We start from the raw sequence: 23,959 nt of genomic DNA on the forward strand, positions 1-23,959 counted from the left end.
GGAGAATGTGACCCTCAAGAAATGTAAATAAGCCCACAATGGCCAGATAAGCATGGCTTGGATGTTAATACCCAGGTTGGCCCTCTCACTGCTTTGGAGAAAGGGTTTGAGTCACAGAATCCTCGAAAGCTTAAGAACATCTTTGGCTATAGCTCAGTGGTAGACCATATCTTTAGTGTGAGACCCTGGGTTTGATGCCTAGCACCCTCAAATAATAATAATAATAATAATAATAATAATGATAATGATAATGATAATAATACCACTACCTTATGGAAGCTCAAGAAAGATGAGCCTCTGGCACAAGGAACAGCACAGGCAGAAAACAGCAGAGGATCACACCTTTTGCCATACCATGTACAAACAACCAAATGAGACAGCCATTCAGGACAGAGAGTGTCACACTGTAGTAAGTACACAGGATGTCTTAAACCAACTTGATAAACTTGATGTGGCTAAATAATTAGACCAGTGACATCCATCCAAGAGGGCCCATGTACTGAACTGTGTAATATGTAAGTGCAGCAACTATTGGGCTAAAAGTGTGAGAGACTTGCCACTCAGAAACTCAGGAAACAAGTACTAGAATACTTGCGTACTGGACGCCAGGTATCCCATTTGATTATCAAACAAAGAACAGAGTTAAAAGGGCCAAGCTAGTGAATGCAAGTTTCTGAGAGGAAAATGGGAAATTAGATCTAAACCACTGACCATTCTAGTATAGCTTTAGGAGACAGGAAGTATGTATGGACAAGGGTCACAAGGGATATAAAATTACTTGAACTTTCAAAACACCACCCTGTACTTTCTTTTAGAAATTGAGACACCAGGAACCTTAGGACATTGTTTTTATAGGGACGATAAAGTGGACTAGCTAGCTGCAGGAGAATAATTTTGTGTCACTCTCCAGTTTATCATGTTTAGTCACATGCAGTAGCATTTAAACTTGACAGAAACCTTTGAGGTAAGCAAGGGAAGGGTTGTTAGTCCCATTTTACAGTTGAAGAAACAGGATAAGAGGTGATGGATTGCCCCAAAAAATCATAGGTCTTGAACATGCTACTGAATGAACCCAATGTCCCCTGGCTCTTGACATACCCAGTCTTGTAAGAGTCTTGAAACCAGGAGAATGACAGACACACAAGGTCCTAGAGCCCTCCAAACAGACCAGCTGGAGCACACAGTACCAGAAATGGGCTGTTTATTCTACCCGCAGGTTTCCTTGCAGCTAATGCTTTCATGAACCTCCAGTGATTTCAGTGGACCTCTGCCTAGGGTCTTCTCTGTCTCAGAGGGAAAGGACAAAAACAGAGAGATGGAGGTGGAAAAGGATGGGCACAGAAAACAACCACATGGACGCACACCCCCACCTCCCTCCAGTGAGAACTGGTCAAGTTGGAAGTGAAGCTCCATGGGTAACTTTGGCCTGTTGTCATCATCTCCACACCATCCAGTCAAGGGAATGTATTTCAAGCTATCACCAGCTCCTGGGTCTCTGAGATGCCAAACTTGGTCTTATGCTGATCAAACAATTTGCGTAGGGCATCAATATAGAGTGTGTGGTATTTGGCCACAACCTCCTGGCTCGGATTCTCAATCTTGGGCAATGGTAGAGGCTCCCCGACTGCCAAAGGGGGAAAAGGAAAGGGGGAAAACATCAGAATAGCTTACTCCTAGGGACAGCCTGGAGCCCAGCTATTCCTGACCCTCTTGCTCAGCACTTTTCCTACCCAGCCTCCCTGCCTCCAACCACAGTTGGGGCTGAGGCTCAGCCACAGAAATGGATCCTAGAACTTAAACTAAGTCTTCTAATAGAAGGACCCACTCACCAACAGTGGTTACTGGCTGAGAATAGGGCAGAAGGCCCCAGGAGTTCTTGGTGAGGCCACGCCCATAGAAAGCACAGGGGTAGATGTGTACCATCTTCTGGAACCACTTCTGGAAGCGATTGGCAAAGCTCCCAGGAGTGAAAATGTGCTGTTTGTAGAGGTCTGTCTCTCCAAAGGCATAAGCGGGGATTAGAGACACCCTGCAGAAGAAGATATGCTAAACACCAGCATCCCCTGGGTTTATCTACAAGTTCCCTAGAACTAAAGTCCATTTGTATCAAGGTCCCACCTAACTATGGTGCCACATGGCCTGAACTCAACTGCCTTTATGGACAAAGCAGCTTCCACAAGGAAGCAAATATGGTGATTCCTTAGAATGTCCAAATCTGAACCACTTGTCTGAAAATGCCCAAAGTCCATCTCATATGCTTTCTTCCCCTTAGGCCACAGGGTAAGACGTTTAGCTTTCTCTGCCCTAAGGTGGAACCCTAGTACTTTTGTAGAGAAACTGGCGTGAATGAGAGGTTAGTTCAAGGCCTCCAGGACAGTACTCTGTATAGCTCTGTTGCAACCTTTAGGTGGTTTTCCCTCTTTGTACTTTTAACTGACAAAATTGAATACAATTTGTACACAGAACACTGGAGAGCTAGCTTCTCAGTGGGTAAAGTGGTTTCTATGCAGGCATGAAGACCTGAGTTCAATGCCCAGAACCCACATTTTTATAAAAAGCCAGGTATGACAACATGCTTGTAATCTAAGTGCTAGGGAAGTAGAGATGGCCTGTTCAAAACAAAAAGTAGGCACACATACACACACACAAACACACACACACACACACACACACACACACACACAAGTGCACGCACATGCACACACTGTATATATTTTTATGGTGATTCTATTTAATAGCAACTGTTTGCATATTTCTTCCTTTCTCTTTAAATACCACTTCCACAAAGCCCAGCATTCTTCTCTGCTGAGCTTTTGGACAGCCTCCCCACTCCATCCTACACCCATGTCCCTCCAGGTATCCTTACCCATGTCGAAGGGCTGTGCGCACAAAGCCTTGCCGATTCTTTAAGAACAGGGTGGTAGAACCTGGTATGCTGTATCTGCACTCAGCCAGGCCACCAACCACCACAATAAGCATGTTGCCTGTGCCTTTCTTGGTAAGCAGAAAGTCCATGGAGGACTGACTCACAGAGCAGGCCCCTGGTGTGCAGGAAAAGCCAAAGGTCATTGGTTACTTACCAATCCCTGTAAACTATTCCTCCCCCATTTCCTTGAATAACAGGAGCATCTTCTCCAGTAATTTGGGGAAGCTGGTTAGCACCTGAGAAGATCTCAGATTTGACCTTGCTCTTACACATCCCCTGCTTCTCCTTATGGTAGCCCTCTATGTGGCTTTGTCCCCTATGAGCCACTCACCTGTAGACATCACGTACTCTCTGAGGACAGGCACCCAGAAAAAGGCTCCTAGTGTGAGCATATAAGGAGTGATGCCAGGAAAGGTCTTGGAAAAGCCTGTCGTGTCAGTGGAAAAGTGACCAAAGCATGAATGAGCCATGAGCCCATGAGGATGGCAGGCAAGGATGTAGTTGTGGCTGGGTGAAATATCTTTTGTCTTCACAATCTGTAGAGGAAAGTGGAGACAAGAGAACTGGAGACAGAGAAAAAAAATCTTCTCTTTTGGCCATAGAACTGGAAGAGAAAAGACTGTTAACTCCAGCAATTCAGGCTGGGCAACATGCATGTCCAGGAGTCACTGGTTTCCTGGGCCACCATATGGCTGTACCCTGTACCCCAATTACAACCCAAATGCTTAATCAGTGAGTCATTTAGCTCTATGTGGCTTACCTTGAGTGGGAAGTAATTGCTGTAGTGTTTCCACAGACACCACTTCCTCACGCAGTTGAATCGACGGCCACCTGAAAGCACAAAAAGCTTTGTCCACCATACTCTCCCTTTCTGGGCCCCTTTGGGGTTACCATGGGGTCCTCTCACTCTCTGCCTTTTCCTGTTCTGCTACATGGAAATTAGAATAGGCATATTGAGACCAACCTGTAATAGGCCACGCCTCTGCTTCATTACCCAAACCCAACCCTATCTTTCTCTTACCAACGCCAGTTCCAAGATCTTAAAAGGATCCCTCCCTCAGCTTTCCTAGCCCATGGAGGGACAAGCTGAAGGATTGCCTGGAAATTAGCCACAGCCTCTTAGTATTAAGAGAGGATCAGGAAGAATATATGACAGTACATCCCAGTGGGCACTTACCTCGCTCAGGAGTCTTCCAGTCAAAAGCCAACCAGATGAGCATCAACACAGTGACAGGCCAGAATGATGTGAACACCACCAGGTAGAGGTTGACAAGGATCACAGTGGTGGCTAGAGGGAACCCAGCCCAAAGTCAATGAATCATAAACAGTCCCTCACATTAAAAGTCCCCTTGCTGAGTTCCATCCACCTCAAGGTCACACACACTCTGACCTAGTCTTATTCAACAGTCACTTTCCCACCTTACAGGTGGCCCACTTAACCATGTACCTCTTGTTGTCCCTCTTGACCTTCTGAACATGATTTTGGTCTGGAAGACAAATGTGTTCCTCATAGCTAGGCTTCAAACAAGGCCTCCTACCCCCAGAACCAGTCTCAGCACTACACTAGGCTCTGTATATAGTGTGGGTAAGTGGGGGAGAAGCCACAAATAGCCACTGGGCACTTGAAGACTTAGAGACATTTTTCTTCAACTTACGTTTTTTTTCTCAACAACAGCCCTATGAGTCAGTAGTTCTCAACCTGTGGGTCTTGAACCCTAATGGAGTCCAAGGATCCTTTCACAGAAGTCACCTAAGACCATTGGGAAACATACTTGTTTACAGTTTGATTCATAACAGTAGCAAAACGACAGTTATGAAGTAGTAATGAGAATAATGTTATAGTCGGGGGGTCACCACAGCATGAGGAAGTGTATGAGAGGGCTGCAGAATTAGGAAGGTTGAGGACCACTCCTGTAAAGTGTCAGAGGAGATGCCAGAGAAAGGCAACACCTATCTTCACCAGATTAGAAGTGCACCAAACCAGTAACAGTGGTAACTAAAAGATGGACTAGAATAAGATAAGGGACTGTGCTCAGCTGAAATAAGATAGAAATGTTATATATTAGAATATTAGGAAAGAATGTCTTAAGAGTCATTGGGTGTCAAATTCAGTTGGAATTATTACTGAAAATGTAAGCATCCAAGACTAAGATTATGTGGGGAAGTCGATCAAAGTAGAGGTTACAAAAACCAACCAAACAAAAATCTATAATAGAATGAATACATTTTGTATTGACTTCTTATTGGAGCCTCATGAAAATGATTTAAATATTTTAGGACTAGAGGCCCACAAGAGAAGAATCAGAAATGTACCTACAGTAAATGAGAGATCTCGGTAAAACATTTGCTCACATAAAGTGGATGAAAAGAGAAATACAAGCTTATAAAAAAGCAAGCCGATCTCTAACCACCTGCAAAGGAGATGCCTACAGGAAGTTCACTTGCTTCTTTGGAAAGTCAGGAAAGACTCAGAATCTAGAGGATCAGGCATCCCAAGAGGCAGGGATGAAATACAGGCTCAAATATCAGAAACCTGGATGAATTCCTTACAAGAATTAGGATGATAGGTATGTTTTTTTTTTTCTCCTCTGCTAAATGGTTGGTGGGAGAATTATTCGATGAAAATTGAAATAAAAAGATTCTGGATTCAGATACAACTGATTTCCAACTTACAACAGTTTAACTTAATGTTTTGTACTTTCGGGTGGTAGAATGTGGAAGAAACTGAATTTTGCTCTTTTTCTGGGCAAGCAATATGTGGTACCATTGTGTTTCATGGTGGACAGCATCAAAAAACATCTTCCAATCAGCCACACTACCATGAGGATACAGGGCAGTATGCTGTGTTACTAATCTGTCACACTAGGTGAATCAAATGTATTGTTTGTTGGTTAGCTTGGTAGTTGGTTTGCTGCTCTGAGACAGTACCTTAGTACAGTATGACAGCACATGCTGATCTCAACTAATAGCAATCCTACTGCTCTAACTTCCAAAGTGTTAGGATTACTCAGATAAAGACACATTGCCTGGCTATAGTATTCATGATTCATGGTATTTCCAATTTACTACATTTGGAGAACTTTCTGCACTTACATGAGCTACTGCTGACACAGCAAAATTACTGTTGAAATGACAGGGCCAACAATTTGATATACACAGTCTCAGATAATTTGTCTCCCATGTCTTTTTTCCTAAATACTACTAGGTAACATGCTTCACCAAAATGAAGGAGAACACAGAGAATTCATGAAATAAAAGTCCAACAAAAGAAGAAAATGAGCAGGCTCAGGGCTGAAAATAAACAATCAAGACACCTAGGGTACCAATTTAAAGAGACTCCTACTCTTGGCCACATTCAAGATCAGCCTAATATTTGTATAACCCAAGAGTAAGTGCCTTAAAATTTGCACCCAAGTTGCCTCAAGTACTCTGGTAATAACAGCCAGAATGTTAAACAGGGAGATGCTAGGTTCCAACAATGCTATCCTTAGAGAAAGAAAACAGGAGAGGTATTAAAGATTCCCAGTGTCCTTGCAGATTTTGAAAGGTTACCATGCGTGTGAAATGGTTGTGTATAAATTAGTAATAAGTAAAAGATAGCCAGTAAATGAAAAAAATGAGGAAGCTGTAGAGATGGCTCAACAGTTAAAAACACTGCTCTTGGAGAGGGCCTGGGTTTGATTCCCAGTACTCACACACTAGGGTTCACAACCATCTCTAATTCCAATTCAAGATGATCCAAACAGGCAAGCACATAATATATATACATGCACACAGGCAAAACATTCATACAATAAAGTGAATAATCTTTAAAAAGTATTAATCAATTTAAAAATCAAATGAGTCAATTATTAGTTCCAAGAAGAAAAAACAATGACACAAGAAAATACAATATCGGTACACTATATTTCCTAGTAGTCAGACATTTAACCAAAACTATGCCATAAGAATTTTGGAAGGGGCCTGAAAAAGTGGTATATACCTCTAATCCCAGTACTAGGGAGGCAGTACTAGGGAGGCAGAAGCAGGCAGATATCTGTGAGTTGAAGGCCAACTTGGACTACAGAGTGAGTTTCAGGATATCTAGGGCTATGTAGAAAGACCCTGTCTCCAAAAAAGAGGAAAGGGGGTAGGAGTAAAAGGGAAGGAGGAGGGGAGGAGGGAGAGGTGGGGAAGAAGAAGAAGAAAATACAATTTTGGAACAAAGATGTAAAAATATCCAAGCAATATCATATAGAGCTCAATTCTCATTTCCTATGTTGGGAGGTCAACAGAGAATGCCTAAAATCATTACGTCATATAGTAACAGTGTATAGAAATTCCAAAAAGTAAACTTCAGTATTTTAAAAAAACAACAAACTTGCAAATGACCACTACTAGGGGTTGGGGGGTCTGAGCACTGTGGGTAGAGCAATGGACAGCAGTTGGAGCCTCTGGACAATTCACGGAACACTTCTTGGACAATTAGAGGTGTGGGTCTAGTCCAAAGGACACCCCATTTTTCTTAGGGTTCACTCAAGCTTATCCACAGCTAAAGACATTTCCTGGTGTCCTTTTTTTCACTGGATTTTTAAAACCCCATATTCTATTTATTCTCTGGTTCCTTGAATCTTTCATAACATTTTTTCCCCAACCCCATTACTACTAGCCTTGTTCAAGTTCCACCATTTCTCAATAGCCTGCTAACCCTGGTATCACTACTTCCCTCTCTGGCTCTTTGTAATTGGTTTGCTACAAGAGACTCTCAAACCCACAAGCCTAATGTCATTGTCCCATGTTAAACCCTATTCTGGCTCCTCGTGACCTTGCAGAAGGCTAAACTCCTTCCAACAGTTTTCAGTGTTCTCTATAACCTCCCTGGACCTGTTCCTCTAATTTTTTCCTCCCTCACTCCCTCCTTCCTTCAATAAAAGTATATTAAGCAGCAATTCTGAGTTCACTCCCAACTCAATTAATCCCTATCAGCCCTCTGCGTACCCCTGCCTCTCATTCACCCTGGCCTTTTTCAGTGATGAGCATTTACTGTTCCCAGGGCTCATCCCTTCCTCGCCTGCTTCCTATTTGTTTTTCAAGAATTAATTCAATCTGGGTGTAGTAGCACACAACTTTAAAGCCATCACTTGGGAGGCAGAGGTAGGTTAGGTAAGATTGAGGTCAGCCTGGTTTACATAGTGATTCTGGGCCAACTAGGGCTATATCATGAGACGAGTCTCAAACAAACCAAAAAGCAAACAAAACAAAACAAAAGACCCAAAACCAACCTGATTGCCAGTGAACATAAAAAAGATGCTCAACCTCATTTATAACTGGGGATTTTCAAATTAAGACTGTGGTTTATTTATCACCTCAATCCACAGTAGCTAGGACTGCATATAGGCTCTCCAAGCACTTGTCTACCTATGTTATGGCAACTCCTGAAGCTACATTTTCTAGTAGACAATTGGCTGTGCCTGTACCAATCTGAACAATCTGTACCAGTGTCACACACAGTACACTGATACTCCTACCAACCTGTTCAGTGCATTTAGTGTGAACAAGAACATAGTCTCAAGAGACTGCCAGTTTAGTGTGCACACCAAGCTCCACAGCCAGCCTCCCAATCTGCAGGGGGCAGATGCAAAACACAAAGAAAGGGACTCTCAGACACAATGTTAGCTGTTAGCCTTTGTGAGTGCAATGACAGTCCAGCTCTTTCCCTAGCTAGCTGTGTGAGCTTGGGCAGATCACTTCTACTACATTGAACTCACCTCTTTAATTGTACAATGCAGATTATCAGCCACATCAGCTGATTAGACTAAAGAGGCTAATAATATATGTTAGCTAATATTGTGTGCATGTTATTAGCATTACATGTGTAGCTACCCTTATGACTTAAGATTAACATCAGCTAAAATGGAAAATTAGATGTAAAAATAGTTGGGTCAAAATAATATAAGTGGTTCTGGTAACTCTACCCCTCCCACTCTGTGTCTTTAGTCTGGTTGTTGGCTGAGGTAAGAAATGCCTACTGTACTATTCATTGGCATGCCACTGTGCCAGGCTCATGTTCCCAAGGCCTATCTATATTCTTCATTCCTAGAGTGCTGACAAAATCTGCAAGGACATTTTTCAGGCCTCCTCCTGCAGTAATGGTTTGTTCCAGTATTTAGAACACCATGACCAATGTATAATTTTTACAAAAGGTCAATGGTATTGATGTTGAAAAAAATGGTGACCACGTGGTTAAATTCCTCCGGGCAGCAGGTTTCTAAAGATCCTTCTGCCATAAAGTTAACTCATCACAATTTGCTTGATTTCCTGTGGTTGCAGCCACATCCCTCTTCTTGGCTTGCTTCAGTGAATTTACTTGCCATGACTCCATAACATGGCTTCTGCACCACAGTATAGACATTGTGGTGCTCACTAGGCAAACTAAAGCAAAGCACACACACACATGTCTGCACAGACACATGCAGGTCCATGTAGTCATGCACAAATACTACAAATACCCTGCCACAGACCACAGTAAACTACTGTTCTAATTTTCCTAGAACAACACAAAGTTTGAACATTGAGCATCCTACCACCATAAAGCCTTCAATACCAGGCAAGGCCATGTAATTGGATGCCCCCAGGTAGCTTAAAGACTCACCTATAACAAAGGCACTGAGGGCCCACTGGAAAAGAGCGAAGACCTCCATGGCAGTCTTGAGGTCCTTCTTGGTGGGCCAGAACATGATGTCCAGAATCTCAGTAGTTCCAGGTAAATGCTGTTTGACTGTCCAGCCCTGACTGCTCTGGAGCTTGCCATGTTGTCTCTCCTGGTCTTTCTGCACCAACTGTTGCATATTCTCCGCCCCTTGTCCCACCCTTCCACTGCAGGGCCTCCTACCACCTCTGCTTGTCCAGTTCCTTCCAGCTGCCTACCCACCTGCACTTTTACCCACTTGACCTCAGCCTGAGTTGGGATTGTGACACCCGTTTGCACACCTGGATAGTGGATGAATCCCTGATGTGGGAAGTGAGTGGGTGAGACAGGGCTGAGGAGCAGCTGCCAAGCCCAGTCTGAAAATAGGGGAGCTATGGGTAGGACGAAATCTTGGACTCAGATAGGAGAGACTCAGCGGCTGCATCTCTGTAGGTCCAATTGTTAATGATCTCGGTAAGAACACAGCTGGAAGGCCTAGCAGGTCACAAGCTAGGCCTAGAAACACCTTTAGCCTTCAGGTCATTACCCACAGTAAAGACATCACATGTCTAACTGTGGGCAGGTAGTGTGTGCTGAACAAAATTCCTACTGAGTGGTTCCACAAATGTTAGTGCATACTTTGTTATCCTGCATTCATAAAACTCTAGAATAGACAAAGTTGTGTATCATGAAAAATCAGAGCACTTGTTGCTTCTGCCAAGAACAACTGAGAATTAATTTGATGGAAATTGGGGGAGGGACAGTAATGTTCTCAATATTTTCATAGGATTTTGAATTGTCCACATCAAATGCAGATGTTAAAATACAGTGACTAAGGGGGGCTTCAGAGATTGAGCAATGGTTAGGAGCACTTGTTGTTCTTATAAAGGACTAAGGTTCAATTCCCAGTACTTACTTGGCAGCCCACAGCTGTATATAATATAACTGTAGTTCAAGGAGAGCCAATACCCTCTTTTGACCTTCTTCGGCACCAGGCTTTCAGATGGTACACAGATATACATATGACCAAAACACTCATGACATAAAAAATAAATAAATACTTTCAAAAAGATTTGAAATACAATGACTCAGGCTGATGAGGTGACTCAGCAAGTATAGGTGCTTAGCAGGAAGCCTGACATGCAGATTTCCATCCCTGGGACCCATGTGATAGAGAGAATTGGCTCCTTTAAGTTGTACTTTGGCTTCCACACACGTGTCTTGGCATGCTCAAGCCCTACTTCAACACAACAAATTGGCACAAAAAAAGTGGTCTTTTGGCTCTCTGCTCCTCCCTGTTCCAGAGACAGCCGCATCTTCTCATGCAGTGCCAGCCTCGTCCCTTAGACAAGATGGTGAAGGTCGGTGTGAATGGATTTGGTCGTATTGGGTGCCTAATTACCAGGGCTGCCTTCTGCTCAGGATCTGGCAAAGTGGAGATTGTTGTCATCAACGACCACTTCATTGATGTCAACTACATGGTCTACATGTTCCAGTATGACTCTACCCATGGCAAACTCAATGGCACAGTCAAGGCTGAGAATGGGAAGCTTGTCATCAATGGGAAGCCCACCACCATCTTCTAGGAGCGAGATCCTGCTAACATCAAATGGGGTGATGCTGGTGCTGAGTATGTTGTGGAGTCTACTGGTGTCTTCACCACCATGGAGAAGGCCGGGGCCCACTTGAAGGGTGGGGACAAAAGGGTCATCATCTCTGCCCCTTCGGCCAATGCCCCTTGTTTGTGATGGGTATGAACTACGAAAAATATGACAACTCACTTAAGATTGTCAGCAATACATCCTGTACTGCCAACTGCTTAGCCCCCCCAGCCAAGGTCATTCATGACAACTTTTGCATCGTAGAAGGGCTCATGACCACAGTCCATGCAATTACTGCCACTAAGAAGACTGTGGATGGCCCCTTTGGAAAGCTGTGGTGTGATGGCCGTGGGACTGCTCAGAACATAATCGCTGCATCCACTGGTGCTGCCAAGGCTGTGGGCAAGGTCATCCTAGAGCTGAACAGGAAGCTCACTGGCATGGCCTTCTGTGCTCCTTCCCCCAATGTATCCATTGAGGATCTGACATGCTGCCTGGAGAACCCTGCCAAGAATGATGACATCAAGAAGTTGGTGAAGCAGACTAAAGAGCATACATCTGAAGACCGACCAAAGAGCGTACAGTGAGGACCAGGTTGTCTCCTGCGACTTCAAAAGCAACTCCCACTCTTCCACTTTTGATGCTGGGGCTGGCATTGCTCTCAATGACAACTTTGTGAAGCTCATTTCCTGATGTGACAATGAATGTGGCTATAGCAACAGGGTGGTGGACCTCATGGCCTACATGGCCTCTAAGGAGTAAGAAATCCTGGACCACCCACCCCCCAGCAAGGACAGTGAGAGCAATAAAGAGGCCCTCAGTTGCTGAGGAGTCCCCCATCCCAACTTGACCCCCAACATTGAGCATCTTTCTCACAATTTCCATCCCAGACCCCCATAATAACAGGGGGTCTAGGGAGCCTTCCATACTCTCTTAAATACCATCAATAAAGTTTGCTGTACCCCAAAAAGTGGTCTCTTAAAATAACACCGGGGGGGGGGGGCTTGAGACGGAGTTTTTCTGTTTACCACTAGAACTAGTGCTGGAACTTGCTCTGTTGACCAGCCTTGAAGTCACAGCGATCCACCTGTCCCTTCCTACACAAGAGTAGTTCCTTTAAATGCAATGCATAAATATTTACAATTTCCACATTTTTCTACATGTAAATTTTACCTAAAAAGTAACAAATATTAAACTTGTATCGATGTTGATGTGCTTGGGGTGAAGAATATGATGTTTGCAATTTATTTTCAATGTATGTAAAGTGTATCTATATGTAGACAGGGGGATGCATTGAAAGACCAGTAGATGCCATATAAAATAAATCAAAATCTTTTCTGCATGATTTTTTGAAGTGTTCTATAGGTTCAACTTTTTATAGTAGAATTTTGTTTTTTTTTTTCAAAAAGTTCTTTTGAAGTCATAGTAAAAAAAATAAATTTAATTTAAAAATTGACTTCTCAGTGCATGCAACACTTACATGTGGGTATATGTGTTATAAAAGTAGATTTGCATGTAGTTGTCAATATATTTGCTACATATCCCTGTAAATTGGTGATATCTCCAAATGTAGGTGCAGTGAAAATGCATTGAAGACATGAACATGAAAGCATCTCTGTCCAGCCATAAGTGTGCTAGATAAAAGGTCTAGGAAACAGTGAATGAAGAGAAGGTCTTCTTCAGGCAATATAATTACTTATGGTATAGTATGTGCCAGGTACAGTTCTACACAGCTGGGCTGTGTTCAGGGAAGAAAACAAACCAAAACACGTTAATGATCTTGAGTTTACATTCTGGTGAGGGAAGATAGATGATTGGAATTAATTACCTAATTAGAGTAGAAGGTGATATAAGTTAGAGCAAAGAAGGAAAAATGCAGACTGCTGAGTTTTCACAGATTGAGAAGGGCTTGGGTAGGAAGAGCAGGATTTGTGATTTTGAAATGTGTATTGCGGAAGGCCATAGTGTGAAGGTAGCACTTGAGCACAGGTTTGAAAGGGATGAGGAAGTCATGTAGCTAAGGATTCAAGCCGAAGGACCAGTCAGCACCTGGCCCTTGAAATAAGGTGTGCTTGACAAGTTTCCAAGAGCATCAAGAAGACAAATCTGTGACAGGAACCAAAAACCTAAAAGTTGGTAAGGCTGGGAGGGCTCACACTGTGAAAGGCCTTGTGGGGCCTGGTATGGGCTTAGTTTTTCATCCTGACCAAAATGGAGAATTAATAAAGAATTTTGAGCAGTAAAAAGAAGATTGAATTATATTTTTGAAGGGGTAAGAAAGAAAAAGAGGACCTTTGAAGGGATATTTTGATAACCCTGTGGGGCACAATGGTGCAGCAAGCTAAGTTAGCAATAGTGGAGGTGATGAGACATGCTCAGATCGTAAAGACATGTACCACAATGTCTCTACTAAAACAGAGGTCTTCACTACTGTTCAGTTTATGATGTTCAGACACCTCGAGAGGGAGATTGTACTGCTGAGTACCTGCCATGAACCTTTCTCTGGTTTAGAGTGATTCTTGCATCTGGTCTTGAATCGTGCAGTTCTGAAGGAAACATGCAGTGGATGTTTAGTACAGCTCACCTGCCTGGTTAGATTGCTGGTTCTGTGAAAGACTCATGAGAAGGGTAAAAAGGGAATCAGGGCAGTCTCCAAAATAGTCTGAAACCCAACACGGGGAGTCTGCACTTCATATTCTTGGCACTGAGAAAGGATGGTCAACTTCTGAATAGGGGAACAGGGAAGGTGACTTGTCTCAAATGCCAGTGAAGTTAACTTTGGAATAGAGAGTAGCTGTCAGAACCTTGCCACCTCTGTGAGTGACAAATGGCTCATCCCCTTCCTCTTTATTACCTACTTGCAGTACCAGGCCCACTAGTACAGAGTAAATGGCTCATGGTCTAAGTTCCCCTAAGGGCTTCTGGGGACTTGGCCAGCACAGAAAGGCCTGTTGTCCCAGATGGCCTCTTTATCTAATTTATTATCTTCATTGTTCAGGGTCGAGGGTGTATCTCATCTGAATAAGATCCAGGCTCCTGTCTGGGAAACTTGTTTAGTTTGGGTTCTGATTATAGGTCTCGTTATGTATCCCAAGCTGGCCTCAAACTCACAATCTTCATGCCCTAGTCTCCAAAGTGCTAGGGTTATAGATGCATGCCACTACTATGGGCATGTTAGGGCAACTTTCTGAGACTATTTCCATTTGGGAAACAAAGTTTCCACTGAGAAAGGTGAAGGACAGAATAGGCATAGGAAGGCGAGAAAGAGACTGGCACAGGGACCTAGTGTGCTGGTACAAAAGAAGAGTCACTGTGATGTCCAAGATTCCAGCTTGGTCTCAGTGGGCAGTGGTGATCTGGAACACAGGAAGAAGGACATTCTATAAGGACACCATTAGTGAGAAGGGCCCATGACAAGAAGGTCCTATGATGAGTAGTGTTTGGTAGAGCTGGTTTGGGAAGTATGTACTATCAACCCTGGGTTTCCAGAGATTTGTTCCAGAGGCAACTGTAACACAGAAGTAAAGGGAATGCTACATAGAAGATTCTGGACTTACTGCACCATCTTGAAATGATGCATTTCACACGAGCACCAAGCTAGATGTGGTGGCACATGCTTTTAGTCACAGTATTTGGGAAGCATAAGTAATAGGTTTCTATGTGTTGGGGCCAGGCTGGTCTACATAGCAAGTTCCAGGACAGCCAGGGCTACACAGAGAGACCCTGTCTCACAAAACAAACAAAAGAGCAGGGCACCAGCTGTGTTAATCTGTTTAATGTTGGAATTATGTTAAAGGTTGCATTTGACAAAATGGTTGGAACTGAGTATTCTGTGATGGCCTTTAGGGGTCTAATGGAACAAAGATCCATATTTCATTAAGAAGAGGTCATTTCAAGTGGTGAGCTGTGAACCAAGCATTTGGGGACCCAGGACACCAGCAGGGGCCAATGACAAAGGCAGTTAAGTAGAGAGTTGCTGAAAGGAAGAACTTCCTACTGGACCTATGTGGTCAGACCTCCCCTCCAACAGCCGCCCTTGACAGAGAGAGTCCTCATCCCTGTCAAAGCTGGCCCTGTGAAAGTGTGCTGCTCCCAACATTTAGTGCACCTGTTCTCCTGACCCTGCTTTCTAACCACCCATTCTGCTCTAGAAACTCTCTGGGTGGTCCTGGCCTTACTATTCTCCTAGCCAAGCTGCTAGCACAGGCCATGGAAAGAGATGCTCGCTGACATTTGTTATAAAGATGCCTATGTGGCTCAGCCTAGAAGGCACTGAAAAAAAATCCCCTTTTGTTTTCCTCACTTCTAAATAGCAAGTAATGAGCAGCAATGGATGAGCAGTTTTTAAACTGTAAAATGGTGTTCACATAGGCTGCTGATGTCACTACCATTAAGAGAGGGGAAACAGTGAAGGACGTTAAGGAAAGCCCAAAGCTAAAGTAGTCCTGCCCCAGGATGGTCTTCCTTCTGAGTGGTATTACCTTGTAGGGGAGAGAAGAGAGTGGTGGGTTCCAGGTGAGGGTTCCTGACCCTCCCACCCCTCCTTCTACTATGGAGTGTAGACAGCCCTCTAACCATTACATAGATCTAATTATCACTGTATTGTTTATTTCATAGCTAGAACAATGAGGCCAGGAAATGTATAGATTACCATGGTAACCCCTGCTCCTTGACAGCTGATGGCCACGCGTGACCAAAAAAGGCTATTCTCCAATAGAGCTACAACTTGTCTAGTTGAAAGCCACCACTGAAGATGGCCTGCCCATGGCCTTCATTGAGGCCTTACTAATGAAAGCATTTTTTTTTTTTTCTGCTTTGGACTCAGGCTCAACTCATACCAGTTCTGTTTCAGGCCTCTGAAAACAGACCAAAAATAAAACCAGTCCTTTCCTTACATAGTAATTTTCACTTTACCTAGGCATGGTTACCAAATAAAATACAGGAGACCAGTTATTTGAACTTCAGATAAACCATGAGTGTTGACTGAATATATCCCATGCAATATTCTGGATATCTCTAAAACATCACTGCTTCAGAAAAAAAAAAGTACTGCATAGGACATACTGATATGAAGATATTGTTGCTCATATGAAATTAAATTTTAATAGACTTCTGTACCTTCATTTGCTAAATTTGGCAATGCTATGTATGATTCAGGATCATACGATGAGGCAAGTCAGCCACTACAAGTCACATTGTGGAAGATCCCACTTAGTGGCTTAAGGATGTTTGCATATCATATGGAATTTCTCAGCTGTCCCAGAGGTCAGGCCATCCCTTATTCCCTGTTGAACAGTCATCACCTTCTCGGGGTTTGGGGAGGGTCTTACATGCCTGGCACCCAGCCTTATCTCCTATGCTGCTCATCTCTTATAAAGTGGGAAGGGCTTCTAGGTATTCTGGTTCAAGTGCCACTTTTCCACTTCTCTCATTTGGCAAACTAAGAATGATCAAGGACAGAGGCCTGACAAAGAAAACAAAAAATTAACGATGAAGTTTTGGGGAAAGATAGGTCTAACTCAGTTCAGAAGAGCCAAAATGGGTCCCTGACAGCTTAGAGGGCTGGACATGGCTATCTCCTCTACTCTAGCAGCTTGGCATAAATGTTCCATGCCATTCTACATGTCCTGGTTTTCATCTCTGTTCAATTATAAACTACCTGAGGTTATGGAGCTCTGTCTACTTTATTCGTTGTTATTTTGTAGTACCTAGAATAGTGCCTGACACATTGTACAGCTGACACACGGTGGCAGAATGAGTGTGGACACAGCAACTCAAATCTAGGAACATGGTCAGGGACAAGGTTGGGGGTCAGCAGAGAAAAGAGGCCTAATAGTACAGAAACAGCTTGTGACCTTATTGCCCTAGGGAATGGGTGGGAGGATGAGGAAAGAGCAAATCCTCAGTGATTTACTCAAAAGCTTTCATCGAGGCCTGCTCTCTGTTGCTCAATTACCTATACCTCCATATCCACATCCCAACACCTACAGCCCAGTAATACAACCCCTCATCTGCCTGCTAAGACATCAACTCTCTAGATGCCTAAGTGCGGGGATTCTAGGGCAGGAAGGCATGTTTTTTTCTCACACCCTGCTCTTTAGGCTGAATAACATCCTGTACCGATGTCTCTAATGAAGAGGACTTAGATATGCCTTCTATATGGCAATTCCTCAGTGGCCTTCCAGATACTCTTTTCAACAGCTCACTCAAAACCCAGTGCAAACACTCAAGGACCATTATATATTAAATGAATAAAAATACTGATTACCATGTTAAACCATCATCTCTAACAGTCTTTGAAGGCCTTCAAGGTGGAGTGATGGGTGATAAAGTAGTGAGTGGTAGAAAAAGGATGTGGGATTATGGTATGGGGAGCAGGAACTAGAAGATAGGGACTGGGAATGTGGCATAGGAAAGGAATTGCCACTTATTCCTGATCTCCCACCCCCATCTCATCGACTGGCAAAGCAAAGCTTACGTTTAATCAACAAGGTGGCCTATACTATTTCAAGCATGAATTAGGGAAGGGAATCTTAAATTCTCTACTACCTTATCAAAAGTTCAGTTCAGAGGAAGGTGTAAAGAGCAAACGGCTAATCCATTGCAGGTTATATAGGCAAAGTATGTGATATAAAGCTTAGACTATAATATCAATAGGGGTAAGTGTGTTTAAAGAGGAAATTTCAGTGTAGAAATAGAGATGGCATATTGGATATTATAATACTTACGGCTTTCTTAACACAAGAGATAGAGGGTAAAGCTCAACATTGCAACGCTGGTGTTTTTGAACTTCAAGCCATAGAAATAAACCCACACAATGAAGCTTGCCATTTACAATGATCTCAAGGATCTGTCATCCCTTTTGCATAATATGACAGAGTAACTTGATTGCAGCAGATAAAAATGACATATGTGCCCATTGATATTGAGCTATCAAAGCCTAAAGAATTTCTCTTTCAAGATCAACATAATGATTTTTCTAAAATAGTACTAGAATCATTTTAAATCATGGTATTTTTCTGAGACATTAATGACAGGAAGGGAAGGTGTTTAGCGTTTTTATTTAAGAAATAGAACATAAAGTTGGGTGGTTAGGGAGATAGGTAGGACCTAGGAGGGGTTGGGACGGGAAGACATGATTAATTTTTTTTTTTTTTTTTTGAGCTGAGGACTGAACCCAGAGCCTTCTGCTTGCTAGGAAAATGCTCTACCACTGAGCTAAATTCCCAACCCCTAAAATATGTTAAATTTTAAAAGTTTAAGTTAAAAAATAGACTAGAAGAAAGGGGGCTGGCGAGATGGATCAGTGAGTTTGCCACCAAGCCCAATAAACTGAGTTCAATCCCCAGGATTCCTGTAAAGGGGAAAAGAGAGAAATTACTCCACAAAACTGTCCTTTGTCCTCCAACCCTGTCATGGCACACACACCTCACTACAAATAAATAAGAAAGGAAGGAAATAAATGCAATTTAAGAAAGAGAAAGGTGACCTAGTAATCCTTTGCTCTCCTCTCCCTACTATTACAACTAAACTCCTCTACATTGTATGTTAAACAAACAGAATAGGAGTCTTAAAGTACAAAGAAGGCAGACCACCTATGCATCTCAGGATAAGAGGAATGACAGTGATCTTCTTTTTTTATTACCTATGTCAGGCTTAGAGTTGAAAAATATAGTGACCAAAAGCATTAACAGGCATAGACCAAAAAAGCCAAGGAATTACATAATATAAAACTTCCAAGACACAAAATTTGCAGACTAAAACCACCCTACTCCAGCCAAAACATGGAGAAAAATGAGTGAGCAAACACACACACACACACACACACACACACACACACACACACATACATGTCAGCAAAGTGGAGTCTAGCCTTTTCCTCAGAAGGCTGTACAACATACACCCAGCACTCTGAGTCCTCTGATAGTGTAGAGCCAGCACCTCACAGTACCTTCCCAAAAACTGAATATGTAATCGGTCATAAAACAGGCCTCAACAGATACAAGAAGGTGAAAATAATCCCATGAATCCTCTCAGATCATCATGGACTAAGGCTGGTCTTCAATAACAACAAAGGCAACAAAAAGCTCACATACACATGGAAGCTGAACAATGCTCTAGTTAATAATAACTTGCTCAAGGAAGAAATAAAGAAAGAAATCAAAGACTTTTGAAAATTTAATAAAAATGAAGGCACAACATACCCAAACCTATGGGATGCAATGAAAGCAGTAGTAAGAGGAAAACTCATAGCTCTGAGTGCCTCCAAAAAGAAACTGGAGAGAGCATACACTAGCAGCTTGACAGCACAGTTGAAAGTGCTAAAACAAAAAGAAGTAGATACACCCAAGAGAAGTAGATTGCAGGAAATAATTAAACTCAGAGCTGAAATCAACCAATAGAAACAAAAAGAACTATTCAAATAATCACCAAAACCAGGAGCTGGTTCTTTGAGAAAATCAACAAGATCCATAAACCCTTAGCCAGACTAACTAGAGGGCACAAAGAGTGTATCCAAATTAACAAAGTAAGAAATGAAAGGGGAGAGATAACAGACACTGAGGAAATTCAAGAAATCTTCTGATCCTATTTCAAAAGCCTATACTCAATAAAACCGGAAAATTTAGAGGAAATGGACACATTTCTAGACAGATACCAGGTACCAAAGTTAAATCAGGATCAGATAAATTATTTAAATAGTCCCACAAACCCTAAATAAATAGAAGCAGTCATCAAAAACCTCCCAACCAAAAAAGCCCAGGACCAGATGGTTTCAGTGCAAAATTTTCTCAGAATTTCATAGAAGACCTAAAACCAATACTTTTGAAAGTGTTCCACAAAATAGAAGCAGAAAGAATACAACCCAACTCGTTCTTCGAAGCCACAATTAGACTCATGCCTAACCCAGACAAAGACCCTACAAAGAAAGGGAACTTCAAACCAATTTCCCCCATGAATATCGATGCAAAAATATTCAGTAAAATACTTGCAAACTGAATCCAAGAACATGATCCTTCATCATGATCAAGTAAGCTTCATCCCTGGGATGCAGGGATGGTTCAATATACAGAAATCCAGCAACGTATTCCACCACACAAATAATCTCAAAGAAAAAAACCACATGATCATCTCACTAGATGCTGAGAAAGCATTTGACAAAATTCAACACCCATTCATGGTAAAAGTCTTGGAAAGACCAGGAATCCAAGGCCCATATCTAAACATAGTAAAAGCAGTATAAAGCAAACCAACAGCCAATATCAAACTTAACGGTGGGAAACTTGAAGCAATCCCATTAAATTAAGGACTAGACAAGGCTGCCCACTCTCCACCTACCTATTCAATATAGTACTGAAAGTCCTGGCCAGAGCAATTAGACAACAGAAAGAAGTCAAAGGGGTACAAGTTGGAAAAAAAAAGTCAAAATATCACTATTTTCTGATGATATGATAGTATACTTAAGTGACTCCAAAAATTCCACCAGAGAACTGCTACAACTGATAAACAACTTCAGCAAAGTGGCTGGATACAAAATTAACTCAAACAAATCAGTAGCCTTCCTCTACTCAAAGAATAAAAAAGCTTAGAAAGAAATTAAGTAAAAGACATCCTTGATAATAGTCACAAATATTATAAAATACCTTGGTGTGACCCTAACTAATCAAGTGAAAGATCTGTATGACAAGGACCTCAAATCTCTGAAGAAGGAAATTTAAGAAGATCTCAGAAGATGGAAAGATCTCCCATGCTCATGGATTGGAAGGATCAACATTGTAAAAATGGCCATCTTACCAAAAGCAATGTACAGATTCAATGCAATCCCCATCAAAATTCCAACTCAATTCTTCATAGAGTTGGAAAGAGCAATTTGCAAATTCACCTGGAATAAAAAAAAAAAAAACCTATGATAGCAAAAAATATTTTCAACAATAAAAAAATTTCCAGGGGAATCACCATCCCTGACCTCATGCTATATTACAAAGCAATTGTGATAAAAACTTCATGGTATTGGTACAGAGATAGGCAGGTAGATCAATGGAACAGAATTAAAGACCCAGAAATGAATCCACACACCTATGGTCACTTGATCTTTAACAAAGGAGCTAAAATCATTCATCTGAAAAAAAAAAAACCCGTCCTCTTCAACAAATAGTGATGGTTCAGCTGGCGGTCAGCATGCAGAAGAATGCAAATCGATCCTTTCTTATCTCCTTGTACAAAGCTCAAGTGCAAGTAGATCAAAGACCTCCATATTAAACCAGATACACTGAAAGTATTAGAAGAGAAAGTGGGGAAGAGCTTAGAACACATAGACACAGGGGAAATTTTCCTGAACACAACACCAAAGGCTTATGGTCTAAGATCAAGAAATGACAAATGGGACCTCATGAAATTGCAAAGCTTCTGTAAGGCTAAGGACACTGTCAAGAAGACAAAACAGCAGACAACAGATTGGGAAAGAATCTTTACCAATCCTACATCTGATAGAGTCCTAATATCCAATATATACAAAGAACATGAGAGGTTAGACTCCAGAGAATCAAACAGTTCTATTAAAAAATGGGGCACAGATCTAAACAAAGAATTCTCAACTGAAGAATATCGAATGGCCGAGAAGCACCTAAAAATATGCTCAACACCCCAGTCATCAGGGAAATGCAAATCAAAACCACCCTGAGATTCCACCTCACGCTAGTCAGAATGGCTAAGATCAAAAACTCAGGTGACAGCAGATGCTGGTGAGGATTCAGAGAAAGAGGAACACTCCTCCACTGTTGGTGGGTTTGTAAACTGGTACAACCACTCTGTAAATCAGTCCGGCGGTTCCTCAGACAATTGGAGATAGTACTACCTGAGGACCCAGCTATACCACTCCTGGGCATATACACCAAGATGCTCCCACATAAAACAAGGACACATGCTCCACCATGTTCATAGCAGCCTTATTTATAATAGCCAGAAGCTGGAAAGAGCTCAGATGTCCTTCAACAGAGGAATGGATACAGAAATTGTGGTACATTTACACAATGGATTACTACTTAGCTATCAAAAGCAATGACTTCATGAAATTCCTAGGCAAATGGATGGAACTTGAAGCTATCATCCTGAGTGAGGTAACCAAGTCACAAAAGAACACTCATGGATGTACTCATTGACAAGCGGATACTAGCCCTAAAGGCTCGGAATACCCATGAGCCAATTCACAAAAATTATGAAGCTCGAACAGAAGGGCAGAACGTTGATGCCTCAGTCTCTCTTAGAAGGGAGAACAAAGCACTCATGGGAGGAAATAAAGGGACAAATAGAGGAGCAGGGATTGGAGAAAAGATCATCCAGAAACTGCCTTACCTGGGGATCCACCCCATATGCAGTCACCAAATCCAAGCACTATTGCTGATGCTAAGAAGTGCTTACTGGCAGGAATCTGATATAGATGCCTCCTCAGAGGCTCTCCCAGAGTCATACAGATACAGTTGAGGATACTTGCAGCTAACTATCATATTGAACATGGGGACCCTAATAAAGGAGATGAAAGAGTTTGCAACCCCATGGGAAAAACAAAATTATCAACTAACCAAACCCACCACAGCTCCCAAGGACTAAAACACCAACCAATGTGATCGCATGGAGAAACTCATGGCTGAAGGGTTTGCACCCTCATGGGAAGAACATTAACATCAACAGCCAAGGCACTGAAATGGAGAGAGTGATTGGGAGAGGGAGCACCTTCATAGAAGCAAGTTGATGGGGAGGAGGGAGGGGAATGGTGGGGAGGGTATAACATATAAAATAAAATAATTCTCAATTGAGGTCCTTCAACAGAAGAATGGATACAGAAAATGTGGTATATTTACACAATGGAGAACTACTCAGCTATTAAAAACAATGACTTCATGAAATTTTTAGGCAAATGGATGGAACTAGAACATACTATCTGAGTGAAGTAACCCAGTCACAAAAGAACATGCATGGTATATAGTCACTGATAAGTGGATATTAGCCCAAAATCTCAGAATACACAAGATACAACTTACAGACCATATGAAGCTCAAAAAAGGAAGACCAAAGTGTGGATGCTTCAGTCCTTCTTAGAAAGGGGAACAAAATACTCACAGGAGGGAATATGGAGCTATAGTGTGGAGCAGGGACTGAAGAAGAGGCTATCCAGAGACTGACCCACGTGGGGATCCATCCCATATACAGACACCAAACCCAGACACTATTTCAGGTGCCATGAAGTGCAGGCTGACAGGAGCCTGATATAGCTGTTTCCTGAGACACTCTGCCAGAGCCTGACACATACAGGGGTGGATCTTTGCAACAGGGTCCCCAATGGCGGAGTTAGATAAAAGACTGAAGGAGATGAAGGGGTTTTTAGCCCCACAGGAAGAACATTATCAATCAACCAGACCTCCAGAGTTCCCAAAGACTAAACCACCATCCAAAGAGTACACATGGGGGAACCCATGGCCCCAGCTGCATATGCAGCAGAGGATGGCCTTGTCGGGCATCAATGGGAGGAGAGGCCTTTGGTCCTGTGAAGGCTCCATGCCCCAGTGTAGGGGAATGCCTGTGCAGGGGAGAGGGGGTGAAGGTGGGTGGTGGAGCACCCTCATAGAGGCAGGGGAGGGGGATCAGATGGGGGATACTGGAGGGGAAAGAGAATAACATTTAAAATGTACAAAATTATATGTAAATAAAGAAAATATCCAACAAATGTGTTCTGATTGAAAGTGGGACTTCCCACTTCAAATGATTTAATTA

The 23,959-nt window shown here is 42.4% G+C and overlaps 1 protein-coding gene across 1 annotated transcript; it reads right to left on the minus strand.

The window, feature by feature from the left end:
- Positions 1–1,469: 1,469 nt before the first annotated feature.
- Positions 1,470–9,642, minus strand: AWAT2 (acyl-CoA wax alcohol acyltransferase 2; the record flags this gene model as incomplete). Its single annotated transcript, XM_080909976.1, has 7 exons — positions 1,470–1,624; positions 1,830–2,029; positions 2,867–3,041; positions 3,258–3,462; positions 3,687–3,757; positions 4,104–4,214; positions 9,558–9,642. The coding sequence occupies 7 exons, from the start codon at positions 9,640–9,642 to the stop codon at positions 1,470–1,472; spliced, it is 1,002 nt and encodes a 333-aa protein (XP_080766102.1).
- Positions 9,643–23,959: the final 14,317 nt, after the last annotated feature.

This window comes from Micromys minutus (assembly GCF_963924665.1).
Source record: "Micromys minutus genome assembly, chromosome: X".
Lineage (NCBI taxonomy): Eukaryota > Metazoa > Chordata > Mammalia > Rodentia > Muridae > Micromys > Micromys minutus.